This window comes from Phoxinus phoxinus (genome assembly GCF_949152265.1).
Source record: "Phoxinus phoxinus genome assembly, chromosome: 2".
NCBI lineage: Eukaryota > Metazoa > Chordata > Actinopteri > Cypriniformes > Leuciscidae > Phoxinus > Phoxinus phoxinus.
The window spans coordinates 8,695,043-8,722,963 of NC_136877.1; the positions used below are offsets into that span (position 1 = coordinate 8,695,043).

At 37.5% G+C, this 27,921-nt stretch overlaps 1 protein-coding gene across 1 annotated transcript; it reads right to left on the reverse strand.

Moving 5' to 3' along the window:
- Positions 1 to 6,640: 6,640 nt before the first annotated feature.
- On the reverse strand, positions 6,641 to 22,976 carry myoz2a (myozenin 2a). The gene is made up of 6 exons (XM_079584058.1): positions 22,814 to 22,976; positions 21,098 to 21,190; positions 17,893 to 18,059; positions 17,647 to 17,761; positions 10,626 to 10,809; positions 6,641 to 9,436 (listed from the first exon to the last, which is right to left on the reverse strand). The coding sequence occupies exons 2-6, from the start codon at positions 21,183 to 21,185 to the stop codon at positions 9,190 to 9,192; spliced, it is 801 nt and encodes a 266-aa protein (XP_079440184.1). The 5' UTR covers positions 21,186 to 21,190; positions 22,814 to 22,976; the 3' UTR covers positions 6,641 to 9,189.
- Between the last annotated feature and the right edge of the window lie 4,945 nt (positions 22,977 to 27,921).

A 27,921-nucleotide genomic window follows, 5' to 3' on the forward strand; every position in this document is an offset into this window, starting at 1 on the left:
TGTATCTAAATCCACATTTTAAGAGAGCCTGATTACAAAAACAGAAGTCTCACCATTAAAAGCCATGTCCCAAGCACAATTATAATGATGTTTTCATTATAATTTTATGTAGCCTATATTTCAGACTTGCGCTGCACATGTTGCACTTAACTGTATTTTCATTCCAATCATATTTCGAGCAATTCAAAACCATCATGGTGAACAGTGCGCATCTGAGGCGTCTCAGCTAAATAATCCATTATTTATCGGCTTTAAGATATCGGCCAAATTTTCTAATTGGGCCGCGATGATAACATTAAAAATGAACATATATCGGCTGATACCGATATGGTGGCCGATATCTCGTGCACCCTATTAAAAATTGGACTTGAGCGCAGCCGTGTGATTTGCGAAGCTCCCAATCTTCTGCATCCAGACGTACAGTAGATGTATTTGGTAGAAGTAAAGTGTGTCAATGTGGCCTAAACAACCCCATACACTTACAGTTGGTCAAGTTGATCTTGTATCCACCTCTAGAGGTGGACTGAGTGATCGGATTGCAGTTCATCTCAAATTTGCACTATACTCATTAGATTCTGAAATTCTGTTGTTCATCTCCTCCCCTCAAAACCACAATAAAAACTTGTCGAGTTACACACCGAAGTTTGTTAGAATCTCTAATCCTATATATGAGCAATAGTAATGCTTGCCTTAGCGAGCACCACTAATGACATTACATTCAGTCTTGAATGGCTGCTGCGTGTTAGTCATTATCACATTCTGTCAGTTTATGTTCAGTGTGCCAGAGATCAATGCTGACGACTTAAACCCAGGAGTTGCAGGTGCACCCGCATGTGTCGTTTTCATTAATGCTCAGCAGGGACCTTTACACCTTTCTACCATGTCCCGGGAACCTGCTCTTGACCTTTTAGTTATTTTTTGTTACGCCCAATTCAATTTTAGATCAACAGTGCGCTGGCGCTACCTTCTTATGTTATTTGACCACCTGGTGTGACTAATGTCAAGACTGCAGGCCAGTTATTAGTAGCCATTAGTTCAGGAGGTTAATTGAATGTTAATATCTAAAAACAGCAACAGAACATGCAGCATGTGATGTTGGTTTGGTAATGTGAATTAAATATCAACCACTAAACAGGATGTTTATTCCTCAGAGCAGAGTGGCACAGATAAGATCAAATAAAAAAAAAGGAAATATTAGAATCGTTTATTGCTGTCCTTCAGTATACGTCTGTATATATATTTTTATAGCTAGGTTTGTGTAACGTACACAGTTGTGCGTGATAAATCCCACAATGCACTGGCCCAAACTTAAAGGGACAGTTGATGGACTAACATATCCACCATAATTTTTAACATTCCATCCATTCCAGAAACAGTTAATTCGGATATACATCACAATTTCCATTTCATGCCGACTTTAAAAATTTGCAGGAATAATCGGTGCATAAACAAGGAAAATAACAATTGCAGTGACAGCATGATGTAGCTACTGTACACCGCCAAGGTCTCGATAAAAGTGAATAGTTGACTTAACTTTGTTGCCTTAAAATTAATAAAGTATTTACTTGAATTGTCAAGTTCACATAACTTATTTTTTTCAATTATGCATGATTTATTTACTTAATATTTTTTAATCAAGGCAACGGGTTTCCTCATTATTTTAAGTTAAGTCAACTGATCTCTTTTTCTGCATTTGCTGTTTGAAGACTTTAGCTGTGCCCAAAGTCAATGAGTTAAGAGGAAGTAGTCCACTTGTGTAGTTTTAGATCTGACGTTAGGGAGGTGGCTCTCGCAGCTCTGGCTAGATGTTGATCAAAGAACTACTGGAACTGGGAACGCCCAACTGTTCTTTACACCATACTGAGTTCAGTGATTTATAGCTAGTTGCCAGCCAACCCCCCCCCCCCCCCCCCCCCCCATGGTGCAAACAGGTGCATTTAAAATATATTTATTTTCACAGGTTTAATATGTTACAAAGATAAAAGAGAGTTCCGCCAAACCTTTGATAAACAATTTCAAAAGAAACTCAGGGTTACAGTTCCTGGAGAGTTAGTAGGAATTCAAAGAAGCCTGTCAGAGGGGGACGACTTGAGTCTTTCCAACAGCAATCAAACAGACAGTGCTTAGGAATACAGCCATGTCCACTGCGAATGGGATATTGGGTAATTCCTAATTTAGCACTTATTTTGGCAAGAGTCTGCTGCATAATTTGATCACAACATGTTTCTAAAAAACTGTGCCCACTCTAAAAAAACACCTTAATATTAAAGGAACCGTATGTAAGAAATGTATTTCAATTAATCATAAAATGGCCCTGATATGTCAGTAGACATTAAGAAATCATGTTAATTTCAAATACTTATATCACTGACAACAATAGTCCAGCCAGGATATTGTCATTTAAAAGTGAAGTTGCAGCCCTCAACTGATGTTGATGTTGTCATGTTGTGTTTTGGCCTGAAGCGCCACCCTCCACCTATCTACCAATCACAAAGTCAGTAGTGTTTCGCCATCCGGGTTGCCAGCTCTGCTCTAGTCTTGCCATTGGAAGCTCCTCGTAGCAGCCTACGTTCCTGCTGGATCCTGCAGCCTATCTGGCAACCTTGAGTCAGGGGGGAGGGAATACACCGCTCTACAGTAATTTAAAAAGTGATTGCAGTACCAGTTTTGGCCACAATCTTACATACGGTTCCTTTAAAGGAACATGTTGAGATTTTGGGACTTTAGCTTATTCACCATATCCCCCAGAGTTAGATAAGTCCATACATACCCTTTTCATCTCTGTGCGAGCCGTAACTCTGTCTGACGCACCCACCGCTAGCCTAGCTTAGCACAAAGACTGGAGGTAAACGGCTCCAGCTAGCGTACTGCTCCCAATAAGTGACAAAATAATGCCGACATTTTCCTATTTACAGGTTGTGATTTGTAGTCACAGCGTGTACAAATAACAAGATCACATGAGACACAGCCATCTTTTGACCGTATACATACTGGGAGTGGGAACTATATTCTCAGAAGGCGAAGCACTGCTACTTGGGCGGAGTGATTAGCACAACACTCTGCCCCTCACCACAGGGCTTCTCAGGTGCTGCGAGCGAATCACTCCGCAGAAGTAGCAGTGCTTCGCCTTCTGAGAATATAGTTCCCAGCATGTATACAGTTAGAAGATGGCTGTGTCTCATGTGACCTTGTTATTTGCAAGAGGGTAATCCATCAGCCGGAAACCGAAGCTTCCCCGGGGGCCGCCATTGATTAGCAGACCATCACCTGCTGTTAGCATTCCATTGACTCCCATTCATTTTGGCGTCACTTTGACAGCGAATAACTTTACATCTGAGGCGTTTAAAGACTCCATTTGTCCATTATTTATTTCTAAAGAAACACAACAATGTATAAAAGGCTCCACTACCTTGTATCTTACATTATGGCCCCGTAGAAGCATTTTTTGTAAAAAATAGGCTAACGATTGCGTCATAACCACTCTCTGTCGCACAGTCGAGAAATTACCGTATAGACAGGCGGAGAAGCTCGCAAGCAATCGGGGGGACGTGGAGGCATAAAGTCCGATAAAGTCAAGGGAGAAGCCCATAGAGAGTGATAAAGTTGATCCTGCTGCTAGCTCATGGACAGCTAATACTCACGCTCTCCGTCTCTGTGAGATTCGGAAGGGAATGATTCAGATTTCTCTCGGCACAGCTACTAGAAGACGTACAACTGTCAGACAGGTTGCTCACGTCACATCTACGTCGTCAAGCTCAGTTTGAGGCTGCGCAGTACGCTCAGCCATCAGGAAGTGAGTGCTTCTAATTGACTTCACTTTTCTCCGTGGAAACCTATGGGGTCGCTGTGTCCATTTTATATACTGTCTATGGTTGTTTGTACATGCTGTGACTATACGAATCACAACATGTAAATAAGAAAATGTTGGCATTATTCTGTCACTTATTGGGAGCAGTATGCTAGCTGGAGCCATTTACCTCCAGTCTTTGTGCTAAGCTAGGCTAGCGGTGGGTGCGTCAGACAGAGTTACGGCACGCACAGAGATGAAAAGTGTGTGTATGTATGGACTTATCTAACTCTGGGGGATACGGTTAATAAGCTAAAGTCCCAAAAAGTCAGCGTGTTCCTTTAAATATTATTAAATTCCAAAAATATATATTTTTACTTAAAAAGTGCTTATTTTTAGGACCTGCTTTCTTAAATGGTGGCATTATTTTTATGAAAATTATGAAGATTATTACTACAAAAGCCCTGCATTTTTGTCCCACAATGCCATTTTTCTAGCATTATGGAATGTTAATGAGAATGTAAAATTTTTTTTTTTTCATGTTTTGAACAATATCTGCCACAGCAACACAATCTCATAGTAATTGATAACTATTTATACGTTTTGGCGGTGACGATTTGTATGAATTCCTACAGTCTTGTCGCTGTTAACACTCCAGTGATGTGTTTGTTTACGGGTCGTCCTTCATGATTACTTCAAAAAAAGTTTGTTTTTGTACGTTTCACATTGTACAAATTTATACAAAAGTGCAACCACGTAAAATAATTACGTTTTACCACGAGACCAGGTTGGCCACCGTGCACATTTTTAACCCACAGCACTGCTTTAGCATTTATGTGTACTGTGTAGAGGTAAGCATGTGTGTTGACCATACAGTAGACTCACAGTGTATCATTTATTATCCAGTTAGATCATCTGAATCTGCAATCTACACAACAAAGACACAAAGGCAACCAACTGAACATCAGCATGTTTTCTTCTGACTCAGGCTGAGGCTAATTGGTTGGCTTTTCTCCAGCAGCTTCTGTTTGCCGACACACTCAGTTAGCTATAAGGACTTTACTCAATATTATGCTGCGGTCAAGGATTTCAACTGCCCAGTGTCTTATAATTAAGCAGATATGACAAGGCATAGTCCTGTGCATCCCATTGTCCTGGCTTTCTAAAAGAAACACAACAAATTTGCTTTCATTTATAATACTACATCCTGTAATACTGGTCACCAACTCTTCTACTCTCTTAGAAGAAAAGGTTCTAAATATTTCTGTCAGACGCTTCATATATAGAACATTTTTATCTTCATACATTTTTCATTTTAATGAAATTGTATGAATTAAACAGCTCGTAAACATTCTTCATCACTAGAAATAAATTAAATAACCAGTTAAACATAAGAGTAGTATGCAATCATTTAAGATATTTCTCTTTGTATAGAAACTTTTTTGGCACAAATGTTTCTTTAAAGGTATTTTGTGGAAGAACATTGTTTTGGTTGTGCTTTCGGCTCTGCGTGACTATGGTTATCATACTGTTCATAAAACATTCACTACTAGGCTTAAGAGATATAACCAGTTTAGATCTCAAGCTTACTAACTGAAGACGTTACTGTACTGTAAAGACGGTACTTCCTTGAAAATAGATTTCAGCACAGCGCCACAACAGCCATAATGAAATGACCCTTCACAGTAGATATGAACTCTGTTACAGAGCTATAGCTACATGTGGAAATTAATCCGTTCGATAAAATACCTAAATACCTAATATAATATAAACATTTCAAATCCCTTAGTTCTCACCATCTCCGAAAAGCCAAGCCAATGTTGATTCTTGTTTTACTATGAGCTCTGTCACGTTCTCTGTTTGCCAGCAGATTCAGCGTTTGTTTAGAATAGGAGATTCCCCGGAGATTGAGATTTAGCTGCCTCCATGTCAACCTTTCTCGCTATGACCAACCTACTAGACCATACACGCGCCAAAGTTTACGTAGTCTAGGCACAGGCGAGTGACACATGTACACAATTTCCTCCAAAACCCATCCCACCAGTTCTATAATATTAACACAAGTTTATAATAGGCCTACCATAGTGAATCGGGGTAACACAAAAACATGTTTTGGAAGAAGGATTAATGATGTATTGACTCATTTAAATTTAGTTAATTTTGAACAAAAAAAAGTTACATAGTATACTTTAAAAATATTCTACAGTATATAACCACACTAAACCTTTTTTTTTCAAAAGTGTACATGTTCTTAGCTGATGCTTTCTCACCAAATAGAAATTCTGTACCACACTGACAGCAAAAACCTTGAGAAACAAACGTAACTATAATTTTCAGGTTTTAAACAGCAAAGTAGATAATCTGTTATGCATAATGTACATAATAAACCACTTCCCTCTCTAGCACCGCACAAATCCGTTTCTAAGATCAATTACTCAAAAACATTTGACTGCAGAAGGTCCTGGAGAGCATTATATGTGATGAAAAATCACCTCGTTTTCCCTTTTATGCCATTGCATCTATTTTATGCCAAGCACAGACCCAGCTGAGTGTAAACGGGCTGAAGTTGAGCTGTGATGGACATGTGCTGTGCCCATCAGCGGCGGTCTGATCGAATGCAAGAGACAGCAGCCTTACAAAAGGCAAGAGACTCATCGCTCATCTCGGCTGCGTCAGGAAAACAGATTCAATTTGTCAGCCCTGGAGACTCTAACCTTGATAGTGAAAAAAACTGACACAAGCAGTGCAGTGCGTACAGTAGTCATGCACTACTGGATTCTAATTTACTACTAGTGCATGCTGCGTTAATGCCAAAAAGCTACTTTTGAAAATTGTTTAAAACGGAAACACAAGTTCATTGAATGCTTTATTCAATCATTTAAACAAATGTTGATAAATACATATTTACAGGTCTATATGGGCAGATTGGCAAGCCCTTATAGTCTTTGGGTTACATTAGCTTAGTGAAATGGTATAGATCAGGGGTTTTCAAACTTTTTGTGTGTGTGGACCACTATTTGTAATCAAGAATTTTTGCGGACCACCTCATATTACGCATAATAAAATGTGTTTACACCAGTGTTCATTTTGACAGCAAATTTTGCTTTAGTTTTAGTCAGTCTTTTGACTAAAATGGCATTTTAGTTTTAGTCATATTTTAGTCATCTGAATTGTTTTAGTTTTAGTCTAGTTTTAGTCGACTAAATCCAATAAGATTTTAGTCTACTAAATCTACAGTAGATTTAGTCGACTAAAATAGAATGGGTTTAGTTCAATTGTAATGCATTAATTTCAAATTTCTCTAAAATTTCCAAACCCATTATATTCCTACAGAAAACATCTATTAACCTGTTAATATAAATCATTTTTAAAATTTGAACATGCAACACAGACACAGATTTAGCACTGTGAAACAAAATAATATCTTAAACTTCTAAAGTAGAACAGTCTTTTTGTTCCTCCAATGAATGATTAGTCTTTAACTTACATACATCATTCTTTATTCTTTCAAGCAGATATATTTATTTGTATAAATTAAATATAATTAATCCTTATTAAAGCTATTAAACAGCAGTGTATGCTTTTCTCTTTTTATTTTGTTGTTTGATCAATATTAAGTGTACAGAGGGCAATAGGTTTATTACGCACTGTCATTTTAAGACAGGAGTGTGCAGATCCAGCACTACTGATGCACATCCGATATTCTCACAACTGTACGTTCTGTAAAGACATAACCAACTTTGTTTACGCGAATACTCTCCAAAACGGACATTTAGACATAACGTTGTGTGTATTTGTCCATTCAGACGCGTAAGAGAGCTCAATTCTGTCCTTGCGCGCAGCGCGCTGTAAGTTATACAACTGTCTGCAGGGCAACGGCTCGTCTTCGGGACCGGTGTAGCTGAAACCTAATGCTAAGTAGCTTTCGCAGTATTTTCTCTTCACCCTCCTTTTCTTAGTTTTTTTATGAGGAATCTGGCTTGTAGACGTAGATACCTCCGACTCACTATCAATATCTGCCTCTTTTCTCTTCAGAGAACCTGTTGCTATCCACCGATCCATATTGTGATTCTAACGGCACTGAACTTGAACGTCATGGCCGAGCGCCACTAGTGATCACACAATAACTTGACAATTTAATTAAAATTTTATATATGCCTAGTACATATTCTTTTTATTTAACATTTTTTTTATGGGAATTTCCTCGTAAAATGAATGTAAAAAAATATTATTTAATTTTGCCTTTCCACGGACCACCTGCAGTACCCTCACGGACCACAAGTGGTCCGCGGACCACAGTTTGGGAATGGCTGGTATACATTAGGAGACATTTCCAATAATCCATCAGAAATCAGTCACTGCATGCCATATAATAGCTTTACTTTTCGTTTTCAAAATGCTACATTTACTTTTTGTTTACATTCCAGGTGTTTTACACTTCCAGCATATACAGTAGTTTGGAATAATTACGATTTTTTTTAAGGCTTTTGAAAGAATTTTCTTCTGATCACCAAGGCTGCATTTATTTGATACAATTTAAAAATAACTGTTTTCTATTATAATATATTATGTATAAATATAAAACGTAATTCATTCCTGTGATGTAAAGCAGAATATTCGGTCATTTGTTAACATTGTCAGGGTCTGAATTAGGCTCGAAATTGTTTGAAATTGACACCATCCTTATATTTTTTTACACTAGAGAAGAACACGAGGTTATGAAGGGGCGGGACATTTCCCGAACATGCGCTAAGCGGTGCCAATCACAACACACTGGGCCAGCTAACCAATCACAGCACATTTCGTATTTCGAAAGGAGGGGCTTCATCGTAAATAACGCGTTCAACCCAACCAGACTTAGGGAAAGAGAAGCTGTAATAATGTAAAATATGTGAAAAATAATGCGTTTTTTTTTAACAATCAAGCAATTCAAAACATATTCTAGTAGGCTACACCACAAAAACAAAATCAAGACTTTGTAAAAGGGCTTAATAGGACCCCTTTCATTTCTTCATCTTTTTATAGTCTTACCGCAAACTTTGGAATGGTAGTATATCATGCTTTCCACAAAAAATAAATAAAATGTTTTCGGCATTAATAATAAGTAAATGTTTCTTGAGCAGAAAATCAGCATGATTTCTTTAGGATCATGTGACGCTGAAGACTGGAGTAATGATGCTGAAAATACAGCTTTGCATCACAGGAATAAATGACATTTTACAATATATAAAAAAATCACAATATTACTGTTTTGTTGTATTTTTGAATCAATAAAATGTAGCCTTGGTGAGCATAAAATACTTATTTCAAAAACATTAATAATAGATTAATAATTTCCCCAAACTTTTTACCAGTAGTGTGTATTCCAGTGATAATGAAGTTCACAAAAACAAGGATAATGCTCAGAGGTCATCTGACTCTGGGATAAATGTGGAAGACATGGATGATATGGGCTCAAGGTGGATGCTGGGAAGTATCAGAGGAGCACTGTCAGCAACCCAGCCTGAGGCGGTTCTGTTGAAGGTGGGCCGTTTGACCCCGGCAGGTGCTCTGGCCATGGGACTTGGAATGGCTTGTCCGGGTTCCACATCAAGAGGTTTAACAGGGGCTTTGGGTGCCTTGCCGAAGCCACCAAATGGAATAGCCACCCTTCAAATAGAGGAGTGACAGTAAATGAGAGCTTTACGGTTTTGTAAGAAAACACAACAGAAACACTTCAGTGAAGGACAGTGCTTATGCTCTGGAATGGCGTTCATTCTCTAATGACGTCAAACTATTTTTCTTCTGTGTAGCCTATTAACTTGGACGGATTAATTGTTCACCTCAAGACTAGTAATGTGTACCCTGGAAATCCAGAGTTCTCGCGAGAGCACAATTTGAATTTGCTCAGCGAGTCTCTCTGGCATTGGGTGATGATGCTCATTAACTATGCCTTTGTAGCCGAGCTGCACCAATCACATCAGTGTATCTGATGATACACCGCCAGAGACGAACTAAACAGATGGCGACAGCGCTGCAAGGTCAAAATCATTAGTAAACATTGCAAGATGGCTATGGATGAACACCAGTTGTTTGAAACGGCGTTGGCCGCTACAATGAACGAGTTAGATTTGGCGTTTTATCTAAAAGAGGAACAGAAGACGGCGCTCAAATCGTTTCTTTGCAAGAAGGACGTCTTTGCTGTTTTGCCGACCGGATACGGCTAGAATCTAATCTACCAGTTACCTCTGTATATTGTTGTGATTGGTCGTAGTGTTATCCAATTGCGTGCAGTGAGATTTTCAAATGCATGCTTGGTGCCGCCCCTCGCGTTGGTCGATTTTCATTAATCGATGCCAGACCATTAATCTTTCGGATTTGGGTCTGGATTTCCAGGCTAAGTATGTGTGCTAACAAAGTAAATAGGGTCAATTTTGATTTCATGAGGACTTTAAAACTTTCCACATTTTAATAACTGAAATAATTTAAAATACAAATACTAGATAAAAACTTGCCTTTATTAATGAAAATTACAAATAATTCCTTGGCAACTAACTGAAATAAAATAACTTTAAGTTAAAGTAATGTACTAAAATAACTCAAACTGAATAAATGAAAAATATAATTTTATTTTATTTGTTTATTTATTTTAAATGAAAAAATAAAAGCTAATTCAAACCAATTCAATTCAAGTCTGTAAATGTATATAAATAATACTAATATAACACTGGTATAGTAGATTCCATTTTTTTATATTATTCACAGATGAATGAAAGTAGTTAAGAAATCATATAATTGGAAATCTACTTAACATTGCATGTATGGTTATTTAGTCGTAAGTTTTGAGTATAGCACAAACCTGTTAAAGCTCTTGTATTGAGGTATCTCATGTCTGGTTTCAGGTTCAGGCATGCGGGCGACCAGTGTTTCGGCCAGAGAGGGGTCACTGATGAGGGCCTGCTCCCAGGGGGACTGGTAGGATCTGGGCATTGCTGTACAGTTGAACTTCTCTGCTGGAACATCCTTCAAGGGACCACCATAGCCTGTTGAAAGCATGGGGGAAATGACTTTATTTAACCAAAAGGCATAAACATTTACAAGAATGACAAAGAATACTGATAAAGAAAAACACGGAAACACGTTACTTAAAGCCCTTATATACAGTATAATGCATAATAAAAGGCGTTTTTTAATGCATTTTTTGACATTTTTAATGCATTGATTATTCCTTATAATGCACCTCATGAATAATTGTTACCATACTTATCTATTCATTGAACACACCTTTAGAAAATATAATGCATTGACAAACAACCAATATCAGATGCAACAAGGAATCTGCAAATATAATGCACTTTAACTTTGGTTACAGTTATTTATGAAAATATATTATGCATAATAACATACATTATGAATACCTTTACAATGCATTGTACATAAAGGCTTTAAGCAAAGTGTTACCAAAAACACAGCAAGGGATTAAAAGACTGACATCTGAAAGACATCTGGAAAAACAACAACAACAAGAAGTGCTCAAGTGGAAAAAAGTGGCAGATCAGGACAAAGCACATGTCAGAAAATGAAAAATGAGCATTTAAAAGAGAGAACAGAGAAATGTAGAGCTCTATAATTGAATTGTTACTGGTAAGAATAAGTGAATATAAATGAATCACCCCTCAGTATCCTGAGTTTACACTAAAAAATGCTGGGTTGTTTCAACCCAATTTTGGGTCAAATATGGACAAACCCAAACGTAATTTAAAAATTTAACCCAACGGATGGGTTTGTCCATATCTGACCCAAAATTGGGTTGAAACAACCCAGCATTATAGGCTTTGTTCACACTGCAAGCCTTAGTGCTCAATTTATTGCTCAGATCAGATCCGAAGTATACCCAGAGAACATTTAAGTTAGCGATTACGCGTTTATTTATAGTAGATCTGCCGCGGAAGCCAGCGATTTATGCCCAGGCAACATAAAAAACAAAGACGAGGATGTGAAACGTTTTTAAACATTTATGATACGAGCCCTCATTTAGCTTGTTTGAGCTGTCACTGTAAAACTTGAGTTCTTCACTGTCCTTCACTGACCACTGACTACCCTTTCTCTAGTGTCTTGATAACTTCTTGATGAAATCTTTGAAGTGACTCCCATGAGCCTTTGGAATTAAAATAGCCCCACATCATCACATACCCTTCACCATATAAAAATTGGCATGGGGTACTTTCCATAAGATCATCTCTCAATGCAAATCAAACCAGCTATTAGGCGAAACTGAAATAAAACCATGCCAATCTCTAAGTATGGTGAAGGGTGTGTGACGATGTGGGGCTATTTTAATTCCAAAGGCCAAGGGAACTTTATCAGGATGCATAGTATCCTGGTTCCATGAAATAACTGGCCTTTAAAAATAAAAATCTGCCTGCCTCTATGGGAATTTAACATAGGGGTGTCCTGACTTATGCACCCTTATATTTTAAGAAAGAACATATTTATTTACGATACATTATTCGTTCACAAAGAAAATTGGTGTCCTTAAAGGTTGGATTTTTTCTCTTTAAAAAAAAAAAAAATTAAGGCATTAAGATCAATTTCCAAAAGATGTCTTTTTATTCCTCTTTTTAGGCAACTTAAGCATGGGTGTCTAAACTTATGCATAGCACTGTACATGTTACACTATGAGCAACAAAACATTAATATAATAGAGTCTTGAAAGAGATTAAATCAAGACAAAATCTCCTGTTTCATTCTCATTTTGGACCCCTTCTCTCAGAACTTTCTCATGTCTCAGTTGTGTCTACTTTTATTTCTCCTAAGGAATTTTAGAAGGAACATCTGATACACTGTTGAGTCACCTACAGTAAGACTCCTTTTATTTGATCAATATTATATTATCTGAAAGTACAGTTTTAAGATTTGAAGTACAGTACACAACAAGTGCACATTCAATACAATTAAATCAACTTCTTTTTCACAAGGGAAGTTAAAAAGGGAATATTTTCTGAGGGTTTAGCTCTTTAGCTTATTATACTTCAGTAGCTTAAGGTGATTGTTATTCTGTATGGACAGCTAGCTGTTAGCCACTGCTAAGGTATTGTTAGCTTCTACAGTGATATATTACTGTCTGGTCATCATTTAATCTACAGTAAAAGGCCATGCTGTGGAGGGACGGAGGGGGGACCCTTCAAAAAGAGTATACCTCAAATCGCTGTTCACTGGCAGGGCCAGCAAGCCCATTACAGCAGTTATGTAATGTGGGTGTTCTGTCACATATCACCCTCACACTGTGGACAATCTCCTTCAGTTTATTGGCTTCAAGGAAAAAAATTCATATTTCAATGCTGAGGGTCTGGGCAGTTCAACGGGCCTCAGAGAAATGATAATACAGCAGGGGGGATTCGTTTTTAGACACTGTTTTCATGGGGCGGCGCTCTGACACATCAAGATGCTGATGAGCTATGAAACATTTCTCATTAGGAGGCAATTTATGCTGGCTGACTAGTGGCACAGGAAAAAGTAATTCGCTCAAAAATGTCGAAAGATGGTCTTAGTGAAAAATGTTTAAGACTTAATTCCTTTCTTTGTAATGCATTTACAGGTAACCGCCCAAAATATGCCATGTCAAATCAAAGTTCAGTTTTAGTCAAATGATGTCCAGCCTAGAAAAACACTTTTTTTTTTGCTTTGATTTTTGATATCACAAATGAAACATGCCAAATTGTGCGGACATAATTTTTGGTCATACAAAGATATTATGAACACATGTAAAAACAAGAGTTAATATAAATATTAACTCATTATGTTTTTTTTTCATGCAAGCTTTTTTTTTTCTATGAATTTAGTTTTTGCATAGTAAAAACACCTGTACACTGTAAAAAAAATCCCGTATTTTTTACGGAATAATGCTGGCAACTTTGGTTGCCAGAACAATTCTGTAAAAAATACATTAAAACTGTAATCACCTTTACGGAGCAGCATGTAAGTTTTACATTTTAAACTGGTATATTTAACAATGGATTTCAGCAATATTGACATGGCCATAAAGTTATTGAACAAATTCCTTCAGTAAGAATTGAAGACACCTGATGTTAACAAGCAGAATCACTGAAGGAGAAAACCGTAATTAAAGTCACCATTATGGAGATCAGTGTGTGTTTTAGTTGGCCTCTTCACCCTTAAATTATTAACATTAAGTTTTGTTTGGCTGCTGTACATGAGTTGTAACAGCAGATGATGAACAAAGAGAAAAGGTGATCTGATGGTGTTGGTTGTGTTTTAACATAATCATTATTTCACAATCATTTGACCTGAATCACTGAACTCATATAGAATCCAATTCATGAGTTAGGTTACTTTATTATCTATAGTGGTACCGTCATTGAACACCCTAATACTACTAACTTTTACAATGTAATCCAAATAATTTCTAAAAAGTTTATCTTGTTCAAAAAAGAGACACACAGACATCAATAATCAGCCTGTGTATCTCAACAATGGTGACATTTATAAAGCATGTTGCAGTGCATTCTGGGTTTTACCAATCAAAACTCATTCATGGCTCCCATCATGCATTGCTGCATGAATAAATAATGAGCTTATGATCAGAGGGGATCTGTTTGTCACCATTGCTGAGATTCATACGCTAAATCTTGATATGTCTGTGTTGCCAAAACATTTTTTAATATGGATACATAATTTTTTATTTGTATTTTTATTGATCTGATTATTTGAATGTCATTGAAAAGACTAAACATATTATGCAGCTAAAATTAATAAAATAAACCTAACTCATATGAGTTCAGTGATTCAGGTTAATTGATTGTGAAATAATGATTATGTTAAAACACAACCAACACCATCAGATCACCTTTTCTCTTTGTTCATCATCTGCTGTTATAACTCATGTACAGCAGCCAAATAAAACTTAATGTTAATAATTTAAGGTTAAAGAGCCCAACTAAAACACACACTGATCTCCATAATGGTGACTTTAATTATGGTTTTCTCCTTCAGTGATTCTGCTTGTTAACATCAGGTGTCTTCAATTCTTACTGAAGTAATTTGTTCAATAACTTTATGGCCATGTCAATATTGCTGAAATCCATTGTTAAATATACCAGTTTAAAATGTAAAACTTACATGCTGCTCCGTAAAGGTGATTACAGTTTTAATGTATTTTTTACAGAATTGTTCTGGCAACCAAAGTTGCCAGCATTATTCCGTAAAAAATACGGGATTTTTTTTACAGTGTAGCCATAGTTTGCCCTTTTTGCCAAATAATTTTGTTGGATAAATATTGTTCTATATTAAATATAAGTATATATTTCCCCTTCCGGATATCACTTTTAAATGCATAGCGTGAAACCAGTGGCTGCTCTCTCTCACTTTCTCACAGTGAGACTCTGTCTGATATTAATCTTGTTTATTTATAATCAAAAATTCATCTGCCGGTCTTCGTATCATCCCCTCCCCATCTTAATGAAGCCCCAAAGACACTAAAATAGCAGGATGTACGGTAAATGTGAGCTCATCCACCAATCTAGGAAGGGTGGCCAAGCCCCAAGGCTAGATCAGGGATTTATAGGGATAGGATCTGTTTAAGACGTTATCATGGACAGCTGCGTCTCTGTGCCACTACTTAAAGGACACAGGAAACACTTAACAAGCTTCCTGTTAGGACACTACGGCCACTGTTCACACAGGAATTACATGCACAAGATGTAAATGATGTAGTGTGCAGCATGTAACAGTAAATGCTATACTCATATCACATAAACAGTACATTAATAATCAAAGTTTAGATTTATTGTCGCGTGTAGGCTCTTTTGGTTTCGGTTTCTCTGTGTTCTGTTCCTAGTGATGATGATTGTGTAATTATTTTTATTTGTAGCACCCTCTATTGGCAGATTTTGACATTATTTGGTGTGCATCTTCAGAATGTCCTGTTGTCTATGGCTAAATCCGAAATCGCCCCCTAAACCACCACTCATTCACTATTCCCTACGTTAGTCCACTAATACAGTTCACTTGAAGGAATGGATGAAAACAAGTGAGTGAATTCGTTAACAATCGTTATTGCAGTGCAATGTGGGATTGAATGAGTGCACTCAATAACGTCCACTATGGTTTCGGACAACACTACAAATGGCTGTCCCCTCAAGTAACGCCCTATTTGAGGGTATATGGGGGGATTTCGGTCTCAGCGTTCATACGTAATGCCCCTAAAAGGGAAATGGTGATGGGAAAAATATGAGATCGGAGGAAAGAATATGTCAATCCTTTTGCGTTCCCCCGAGAAACTTTTTTGAGATTGCAAAAGCGTTGAAACATAAATTTTTTCCTCCCATCTCATATTTTTTTCCTGCTCCTGGAGGGCCAGTGTCCTGCATAGTTCAGCTGAAACCCCAGTTAAACACACATGAACCAGCTAATCAAGGTCTTACTAAGCAAACTAGAAACTTCCAGGTGTGTGTTGAGGCAAGTTGGAGCTAAACTCTGCAGGACAGTGGCCCTACAGGGCCGAGCTTGGACACCTCTGCTTTAAGGGCTCTGTAGTATCAAGTTTTGTTCATTGCATTGAGCAAAGACCCGCCCCCTTTAGTTACTGTTGCTATGTCCGACAAGCCACATTTCTCTCACGCCACACACCATGTTCTCACACAGTGACATATACATCGCAGAGCAAAGAGGACACTGACAAGGTGTTGACAGATAGGACAGACCAGGTTACTTTTGACATGAAACAAAGTCTCAATTTTCAAAGAAATTTAAACAATAAATATATGTTTTGTGGCTCTTTAATCTGTTGTGACAGATCACTGTAACACCTCAGTTAAAGCTGCTCGTGAACCGGTCATCACTTCCTTCTAGTTTATAGTAACAAATAAACATGAAAGAACATCATAAGAAATGTTGTTTTAACCGCGGAAAGACGTCAGTACACACCGTTTTTTCAAGTTCTAATGCACCGACATTAATCTACTAACTCTCCTGATTGCTTTTTCGGACAAAAATGGCGGATTAATCGGTGGATTATGATTGGTCAGATCGCCTGTCAATCAAACTCCCTGCGAAGGGTCAATTGTATCTAATATGATAAAACAGCGCTGCGTTACCCCATACGCATGACTGGAGAAGCGGAAGCCGTCTGCGGTATAATAAAAGCTCCACTGCTCTCGAGCTGTGTGTCGTGCTCGTCTTTCATTAGCAATCGCTCCAGCAGCCTCGTTCCGCTCCAAAGGCTTTCGTAACGTTAATAAATCTTCAATACACTACCGGTCATCCATGAATATGATTTCTGTCCGAGTCCCATCATATTCTCCACCGGCTGTAGAGGTGAAGAGAACAAATCCCATGATTCTGCGAAATCAAGGCGTCATCAAGCTACGCCTTTGTTTTGAAGAAACAACCTCTAGTGTCGAAAACTTACATAGTGTGCCTTTAATTGGTTTATGTCTTCATCAAAATTATTTTGATAACTTTCATCAGGATTTTGGGATGTGTGTGGGGGTGCTTGAGTAGTGAGGGGGGATTTGGAACCATCCCAACAAAGTTTGAGGTCTCTACGACTTGTGATGTCTGATGCCCAGAATCTTTAGGGCAGAGTTATTTAACCCTGATCATGGGGATCCACTGTCGTGGAGAGTTTAGCTCCAACCCTAATCAAACACACCTGAACCAGCTAATCAAGCTCTTCAGGATCACTTGAAAACCACATTGGTGTGAAATTCAGGTGTGCTGAAGCAGGTTGGATATAAACATTGCTGGACAGTGGGTCTCCAGGAGCAGGGTAGAAGATATCTGCTTTAGGGCAGAAAAAAAAGGGTTCCTGCACTTTTGGTCCTTGGACCCCTAAAAAAAAGAAATTGCTGTGGACTAACCTGGGGCAATAGTCTCAGGGTTGAGTGTATTATGTGCCTGGTCAACTCCAAGACAATTTTCATGACTTAAAATGTTTGTCATTTCAGCAGTTGGGCCCAGAGAAATGGCATCAATCTGACAAAAGAAAAAACAGAATGGTCACTACAATGAGAATTTGTGGTTATTTGAATTGTATATAACCACACACAGACCTTCTGTGCTTTTGGACCACAGACTCTGTGTTCTATGTAACAAATGACACTTACGCTGTGCTGTGTGTTGGCTTCATTCTGAATACTTTCAAAGGTGTATTTCTCTGAGCGCTTCTGACGCAACTTAAAGAGACGGGAGCCCCTGTTTGATGCTAAGGAAAGTTCCTCCAACATGATTTCCTTTGGTGCGCTAACTTTCCTTCCTAGATCCATCTCTGCTTCTGTGGAAAAGAGTAAAAACTAAGTAAGTTTACAATTTAAATGTCAACACAATATCATTTTAAAAATAGGCAGTAGTGGCCTAATAGTTAGAAAGTCAGACTGGTAACCCGAAGGTTGCGGGTTCGATTCTCAATACCGCCAGGAAATGACTGAGGTGCCCTTGATCGAGGCACCAAACCCCCAATCGCTCCCTGGGCGCAACAGCAAAATGGCTGCCCACTGCTCCGGGTGTGTGTGACCACGTTCGCAGTGTGTCTGTTTTCTACTCTCTACTCCTAATGTGTGTGAACTAATTTGGATGGGTTAATGCAGCAGACAAATACAGAGTATGGGTCATTCATTGGGTTACCCTACTTGACCGTCACATGTATTTTAAATTAAGTAATCAGTTGTGCAGCCATAAGCCCTATTCGGACGGGATTACTTTTACAATGGTAGATGGAGTAATGCAATTTTACCACAGGATGTCTGTAATAATAATGGCCAATTCACACAGGATAAGAAATCTCAGTAAAACTAGCAGAAGTAGGAGGGGTAACTCGATTTACGCACCGCTGTCACCTCCCTGTCGTCATGTGTGTATTACGTTGCTGATACGATATCACGTGCGCAATCACATATAACCTATATTTATATATATATATATAACAGTTAGGTCTGGATTAATTCAATTCAGATTGGATTATGTTGGTAATAGGCACTCACCTTACGCTAAAAGAAGTTTCTCTAAAAAATGCTTTTGTGGAATTTTTTTGAGTTTTGCCACAGAACGCAACTGAATGCTTTTTCAAGCGCCTTAATATTTGAAAAGCCACGACAACTACTTTTAAACAGGAAATGACTGAATATTTACGTATATATTTGCAGCGGGTCAATTCGCACAGGATTAGTATCACCTGAGGTAATTTTTCCAGACCTTTTTCCAGAAGGTAAAAGTCTCCGTAATCTTTACTGACGTCTATAATGATTACTGAGATGACACATTCGGACGGGACTAAAATCACTGAGAAGCTCTGGAAATAATTACTTTACCCCACCTCTCCATGTTAAACGAATCCCTTCCGAATAGGCCTATCCATTCAATAGGGCTATCAGAATCAATACATTTTTAAATAAAAACAGAAAACGTTTTATGCGTTCTGGGCGTTTTTAGTACATTGTTGTTGTGAAAATGTACCCTCACTTCCTAGAGGGCCACAGCCCTGCAGAGTTTGGCTTCAACCTTACTCAAATGCACCTCAGCCAACTAATGAAGTCCTTCAGGCATGTTGGAAAACTACAGGTATGCGTATTAAAGCAGGGTTGGAACTAAACTAGAACCGTGGACCTCCAGGAACTGAGTTTGACACCCCTGTATAAACTGTGATGCTGCGATCAACAATTCAACAATTCAATTTAGTTGTCAGTTGCCTTTAGCAGAGGCCCAAATTGAGTTATTGAAGGCTGTAATGCAGGTCACTCTGGGGAGCTCTTAGGCATATCAAAGGATGAAAATGTATCCTACTGGTATGTTCTTACAGCTGTCGAACATCATCTTGCCGTCAGCCACTGGCCGATCAGTTGTCCGCTCCCCGAAATAGAGTTTCAAACAGAGAACTACAAAAGGATTAGTTGCTCTCGATAGTTATAGATCTCTACGAATTAGTATTTTTAGCTGTCCAGGGTGTGGTTAATCTAATCACTACACAAATTTGAATACACAAATCTTAACAGTATTTTAATGTAACATTGTGACATGATGTAAAGGCCGAGTATGGTAACCAATATTCTGAATGTCCTCACCACTTAACCCATCCAAGTTAGTGCAAACACACTAGAAACAGTGAGTAGTGAACACACACACACACACACACACACACACACACACACACACACACACACACACACACACACACACACACACACACACACACACACACACACACACACACACACACACACACACACACACACACACACACACACACACACACACACACACACACACACACGTTTACTTAGCTATCTAAATGCGGACATTGTATAGACACAATTGTTTTTATACTGTACAAACTGTATATTCTATCCCCTAACACTAACCCTACCACTAAACCTACCCATCACACAAAATGTTCTGCTTTTTGCATTTAAAAACAAACTTTAATTACTTTATTTTTAGCCCAGATTTACAAATGAGGACGTCCCAAAGGGAGGTTTTTGGAGATTTTGTCAGGCTTTGCTTACTTCTACGAAATTTGTCCCCAAAATATAGTTAAGTAGGCACACACACACACAGACAGACACACACCTGGAGCAGTGGGCCCAAATGTCTAAGTAAACTATAATTAGCTTGTTTGGGTTTATGTTTATATTACAAGGTTTATATTAATTTGAAAGCCTTTAAAAAAAAGAAAATAAATTATTTTATTCAGTAAGGATGCAACAATTAAAAGTGCAAGTAAATACTTTTAGTATGTTATAAAATATGTTTGATTTTAAATAAACCTTTTGAACTTTATATTCACCAAATAACCATGAAAAAAAAGTTTCGCAGTTTCCACAAAGATATATATTAATTAGCACATCTGTTTTCAACATTGATAGTAAAAGAAATGTTTCTTGAGCAGCAAATCAGCAAATTAGAATGATTTCTGAAGGATCATGTGACTGAAGACTGAAGTAATGAGGCTGAAAAAATCAGCGTTGCATCACAGGAATAAGTTACATTTAAAAGTCATTAAAATAAGTGCAGCTTTGATAAACACACAGTTAGCCTATATATATATATATATATATATATATATATATATACACACACACTATATCAAACACACACACACACACACACACACACACACACACACACACACACACACACACACACACACACACACACACACACACACACACACACACACACACACACACACACACACACACACACAGACACACACACACACACACACACACACACACACACACACACACACACACACACACACACACACACACACACACACACACACACACAGACACAGTAATAAATCAATGGTAGTACCATCAGTGGCAGTGGCATGGATCTCTCTGCAAATAGCAGCCGCCTGCATTTTCCTCTCCTGTGTTGACATCAGAGTATGCTGAGACATGCTGTCTGTGGAAAACAAAGTTAGGGAATGTGAATATACAATATGTTCCCCCTTGCAATCTCACACATTTTCAACCACAACAAACAAACAAACAAACAAACAAAGTCATAATCACATTCATAGTCCAGTGGGTGACATTTATTACACCTGCTGAAAGGCTGACACTAGCACATCCCTTTAAATAACCCAGAGCAACTAAACATGACGTCCGAGCGAAGGCATTGCTCCCTGTGTAGTTCTGCAGGGGACTGTGAATCGATATGCCTGATATAGACCCAACTGGACAGAACGTTGCAGCCGAAGGGTGTGATGTCACACCGTGCGGGATGACCAGGGGAAAGGTGCTAGTTTGTGTCCACATCCATTACTGTGCTGTTACATGCTATTAAAGACTGTAGTGTCTGATGGAAAGCTTCTCTCACAGGGCTGAATTTGTGGTGTTACCGTTGACTAAAACTATTAAAAAATTATTTATTTGAATAATTGAAACAAAAAGCTGATATAAAATTAGATTAAAAACTTAATACGAAAATTTTAATTGTTGCAATGTAGGCTACATATGTACAATACTAAAGAATGGTATGGTTCATGCCTAAAACATATGTAAAAAAAAAAAAACTGCAATATTTTGAAATTGAATATATTGTATGTGCACTAGTATACTTTAAATCTTAAAAGTATATATAAAAAAATGTACTTGGAGATAATATAATTATGCCATAAAATGCCACTTAAGTGTACTTAAAGAGAGTAAACGACGTGCATTTTAAGTCATTATGTTTTAACCATCTTTAAAAGTACACTTATTTTGATTGGTTGACTAACGTACTAAAGCACGTATAATGTACTTAATTAAAATTTGAACTGTAGTTTGTTATTTGTTATTACGTTCAAAGTAAATATATTTTAAATGTACTACATTTTTATTTCTTCTTTTCAAATGTGCAATTGCAAATATAGGCCTAAATACATATCAAACCAATTCAAATAGAAATTACATTAAAGTATATTTAAAAATTCCCATAAATGCAGCACATTTAGCAGTAGACGTTAACAAAATTATAAAGAGAGTAGAATTCCAACTGAAATCATATATACAGTAAGATGTACTTAAGTCCTACTTAAGTGGGTCAAAAACTCAACTAATTGCATTTAATATAAATTTAAACTAATAAATTTTTATTTAATTGTAAATAACATGTAATTTCATGCCAACAAACATTACATTACATTCAATTAAATATTATTATTCAAATAACACTTTTTACAGTATACTCCCCCATGAGGTTTAGTATACTGTACCTTGACCTCAGTATTTAGTCTAAGGCATTTTAGTTCATTCTCTCAATATGTTTTATTAGCTAAATACACAAATTACATCAATATGTGAAACCAACAGCATGCACATATCATAAATGACCAGAATAATCAGTACAGGCTTCAGCCCCATATGCAGTCTATCACGGCTAGTGACGACTGCGACCTTACCGTACTGCTTTGAGACATTTTTGTATATCATTATATGTTGATGATGGCGGTCAGAAAAGTTGACCGAACTTTTGAACACACTGTACACACACAACCCACACATCCCTGCTGCAAAAGCACCTGAGGCAAGGGCTCCTTACCTGCGATGTGTCAGGTTGTGTCAGTATCCTTTAACAGAGGTAAGTGGGGTCAGTCTGGATCAGTGCAACCTGTGCTTGTTCCCTCTCTGACCAGGACTGAGGGACTCTGGTGGAGCGGACTACAGGGGTGAGGGGTGTCAGAGGGAGGGCCAGCTGTTAGTCTGTCCGTTTTAACTAGCATGCGGTTATTAATAGAGCTGATCACACACAAACAGACATACGTTAACACTTTTGAGTGTAATGGACACAGCAGGTGTCTGCTCAGGTTATGACTTCACTGTGTTTGTACAGTTCATTCATTAGCGGGACATTCTTGAGTTTCAGTTCTGAGTTTTGGTTAACATCAATGGCCTATAGTTTCTATGATTTGGAGCAAAGATATAAAACACCCTACCGTAGTAGCATGTTTATAACAGCAAATTTTATATAATTTAATAGGTATCATTTATTTTAAGGTGACGGTGATACATTATATGGTACTTACTATAATAACAGTAAATTATGCATAATTACAAGTAACTAACCCTAAACCAAAACGATAACTCTATAATGTAGTTCATTAATATTACTCAGTACTTATTTGAGTAAGTATGTACTGTAACTAAATCACCTTAAAATAAAGTGTAACCATTTAATACTCCATATTTTGTTAGTATGTACAATTATACACACACACACACACGCACACACGCACGCACACACACACACACACACACACACACACACACACACACACACACACACACACACACACACACACACACACACACACACACACACACACACACACACACACACACACACACACACACACACACACACACACACGCATTAATAAATACCCTTGTGAAAAAGCCTTAAGTCTTAAAATTAAGTATACTTTTAAAAAGAGTACTTATTACAGAAATAATATACTTTAAGTTCAAACTCAATTAAATGTTTTCAGACACTCAAGTGCATTATAATTGCAATTAAATAAAAATGCATTACAGTTTACATTTATATTAAATACAATTAGCAACATCTTTATGTCATTTTATAATTACTTCTAATGTCTTTATAATGTAAAGTGTACTGCCGGATTTATAAGCATTTATGGTAAACTAAAATGCACTTTATTGTATTTTCTATTGAAACTTGTATGTAATATTTTTATTTCACATAACGATGAAGCTTTTAATTTAGTACAATTAAAACTTAATAACTTTAAATGTAATATTGAATAACATACTATGTTATAACTATGTTTTTTAAAATATAGCCTACTTTTAAAATTTGAAGTACACTACAAGTGCACATTCAATACAATTAAGTGCACTTTTTTCCCCACAAGGGTAGTCACTCAAAGCCCATAGCTTTGACCAGAGTAATAACCAGTCGTTTATAATCTGTCATCTTAGTTAAGCAAATCTGAGCCATTATCTGCAGAAAGCTTAGAAAGTCATGTGACTCATTTAATGATGTATGTGAAGTTACTGTGTGTTTTTGTCCAGCATTCTAACACTCTCATTTCCTTCATCCTTCCCATAAACAACAAATAAAAATGTCACTCCCAGACACATTATCTGTCATGTGAAGTAATCAATCTTTGGATCACAACATAAAGGAATTTAAAAAAAGAAGTGTAATCACCTATGTCCTTGTACTTTTACAAGCAATGAATATGATTATGATTATATGATTATATAAATAAATAATTATTTGCAATATATCCGGTATGGCCGACGCTGACTGTAATTTACATGTTTCCTCCAGTGTATATCCCAAATAGCAGATTAATTGCAGGACTATTTTGAACACGGTTCAGTCTTCAATGTCAGCCGCCACATAGTTTGGTTGTATGACAAGTACAAGCCCGGGAGTCGAGCCAGGCCTCCCAAGCCATTATATAACTACTAGACAGCAACTTGTTACAGACTATTGGGCTGAAAGCGACTCTCCCTAAGGCTATGCAGCATACTTTTTCCCTCCAAAAAACTCCACAAAGATTTAAAAAAACAACTATATGCAGAGAGATTTCTACACGTTACTTTAATAGAAGTGCAAGCATGGTTTTATGTCAGTCACATACAAAAAGTGGAGCTGTAGAGTGTAAATCAAACAAGCTACTTAATACTGAGCTATACTTGGGCAAAACAGTATAAAGCGAGCTGCTTGCTCCACTCTGTGTCAGGTCAGGTGACACACTTGACAATTCAACAAATATCCAAACATGTTTTAGCTTTCTGATATCCTTCTCATTGAAACATTCAGTCATTGAATAAAGAAATATAAGCATGAACAACTCAAATTAGCATCATGTATTTTTAAGTGGATTGAGAACATGCATTGTCACTAATGAGAACCCAGACATTCACAGCAAAACACATTTAAGGAATGTTCATTAAATAACTTTTTCATTTATCAGCAAATAGTGAATTTGTTTAAGTGAATCCGAGTCTGGGGCCACAGGGCATGTGGTAAAGGGTCAGACGGGGTCACTGAAGAGTGATTTAATCTCTTCTAGTGAAGCTTATGTAACAAGTACTGTTACTGATTCAACAGTTTCTGCCTAATAGCTTTGTAGCAGTCACAAACAAAATTATTTTCATTCTTTCTCTAATTGTATGATTCAAGCTGTCATCACAACTGAAGCACCCTCATTACTGAATTATTTGAATGCAGTAATTAATAATTAAACACGGACAGTGCTGAAATGTGTCTCACACTAGCATTTACGTTTTATGAAGACCTATTATGTTTTGTTATTTCTTTAGCATGTATCATGATCATGCATGTATCACTTTATCCCATTCATTAGTGCAAAACTTGTGAAAAAGAAGTGAACTTTTGTGAACTGAATCTGCTCGTTTAGTGTATTTTAAAACTTAAAAGTATATATATTTTTTAAAACTGTACTTGCAGATAATATGATATTGAAGGAGTAGTTCAGTTTAAAATGAAAATTAGCCCATGATTTACTCACCCTCAAGCCATCGTAGGTGTATATGACTTTCTTCTTTCAGACGAATACAATCAGAGCTATATTAAAAAATGTCCTGACTCTTCAATGTTTTATAATGGCAGTGGATTGCAAACAAAAGATTGAAGCTCAAAAACGTGCATCCATCCATCATAAACAAACTTTGTAAACAAACAAACACACGGATCCGGGGGTTAATAAAAGCCTTCTGAAGCAAAACGATGAGTTTGTGTAACAAAAATATTCATATTTAAGTTAACACGTACGTTACAAAGTCAAATTCTAGCTTCTGGCCAAACGCAGTCTTACGTCTAAAGCGCAATCTACGAAACTTATGACGTCAGAAGTAGCGTAGTGCGTCAAGGCGTAGCATAAATATCAGCAGTAGGCTACAGTACGTCGCATTACTCGAACAAGTTGCGCTTTACACTTGAGTGGAATCCGTATGTTCATTTGGCTGGAAGCTAGTTATTTTACTTTATATCGTTTTAAATATTAATATTTTTCTTACACAAGCTCATCGTTTTGCTTCAGAAAGCCTTTATTAACCCCCCGGAGCCATGTGGAGTTCATTTATGATGGATGGATGCACATTTTTGAGCTTCAATCTGTTGATTGTAATCCACTGCCATTATAAAACTGGGAAGATCCAGGATATGTTTTAATATACTGTAACTCTGATTGTATTCGTCTGAAAGAAAGTCATAAACACCTGTGTCTTGAGGGTGAGTAAATCATGGGCTAATTTTCATTTGAAAGTGAACTACTCCTTTAATGAAATAAAAGGCCACTTAAGGGATAGTTCACCCAAAAATTTAAATTCTGTCATTGATTACTCACCCTCATTTCGTTCCAAACATGTAAGACTTTTGTTCATCTTTGGAACACAAGTCCGAGAGAATCTGAAGCATCAAAGTGGTAGTTGCGTAGCTGTCAATGGAGGGACAGAAAATTCTCAGATTTGATCAAAAAGATCTTAATTGTTTGCTCTTGTGTTCCAAAGAAGAACGGAAGTCTTCCGAAGGTTTGGAACGACGAGGGTGAGTAATTAATGACAAAATGTTTAAGTGAACTATCCCTTTGTGTCCTTAAAAGAGTGCACTTTCATGACTACTTAAGTGGTCAAAAACACTCTAAAGTTAAGCTAATACATTTAATAGAAATTTTAACTATAACAAATTTTCATTAAATTGCAATCAACTTGCAGTTAGGTGCACTTAAGTATATATTTAAAGTATGTTGTTTCCATTTTTTGAAGTATGCTAAAGTGTAGCCTACTTATTTTTCACAAGGGATGCATATTCACTGATCAAAATTAGATTAGATTATTGTATTGTGTCAGTTTTTAAAAGCCAATTGTAACACACTGCCTATCAAACGTAGTAAAAAACAATCTTTATAAACTATCTTATAGTTCCGCCTTCTGACTTTCACGGACCCTCATTCTGCAACATCAACTTCTCTGTCTTTCAGTATCTTTTTGTTCAATAGTAGCCTTAAGAATTGTACTTTTCTCACTTTCAAAACACCCCCCTATTTGATTTGACTTTCGCGACCTGGATAAAAAGGGTTTCGCGGCTCTCCTTTTAACGTCTCCAATAACTGCTATCTTTGGCTTTATAGAGTCTCAGTCCATGAGGCTCCATTTGCTTTGGATTACCCTGTGAAGCCCCAAGGTTAGCTTCTGTCATTGACCTTTGGGGCTGACACTGTCTAAAGGGTGACCCATACGGGACGGGACCGGCTGGTGCCGACGCTGTGCTCTTGGTTGGGGACAGAAAAGTCAGAGGTGATGGACTCAAACTGTCTTTTTGGTTTTTCGGTGGAGGTTCATATGCAACCCTTGCCTTCCACTCGGCCGGGGGCTCGGGTAAGAGCTTAGTCTGAGCGGCATAGTGCAGGTTGGAGGCAATAGACTGTTGAATGTCCAGATATGTAAAAGCTTCATCCACGAGCCCCAGTGGGTGGCGTGAGGCAGCTTCCCATGGGCTGGGCGGCTTGTGACCCCTGTCTAGCCGGGCAGTCTGTGGCTGAACAGAAGAGGGTTGTGATGCAGGTCTGGGTGATGGAGAAAATGAAACCGACCTTGGACTGAGACCTGCTGCTGAAAGTCTAACAGGTGGTGTCAAGGATGAGCTCCTAAGCC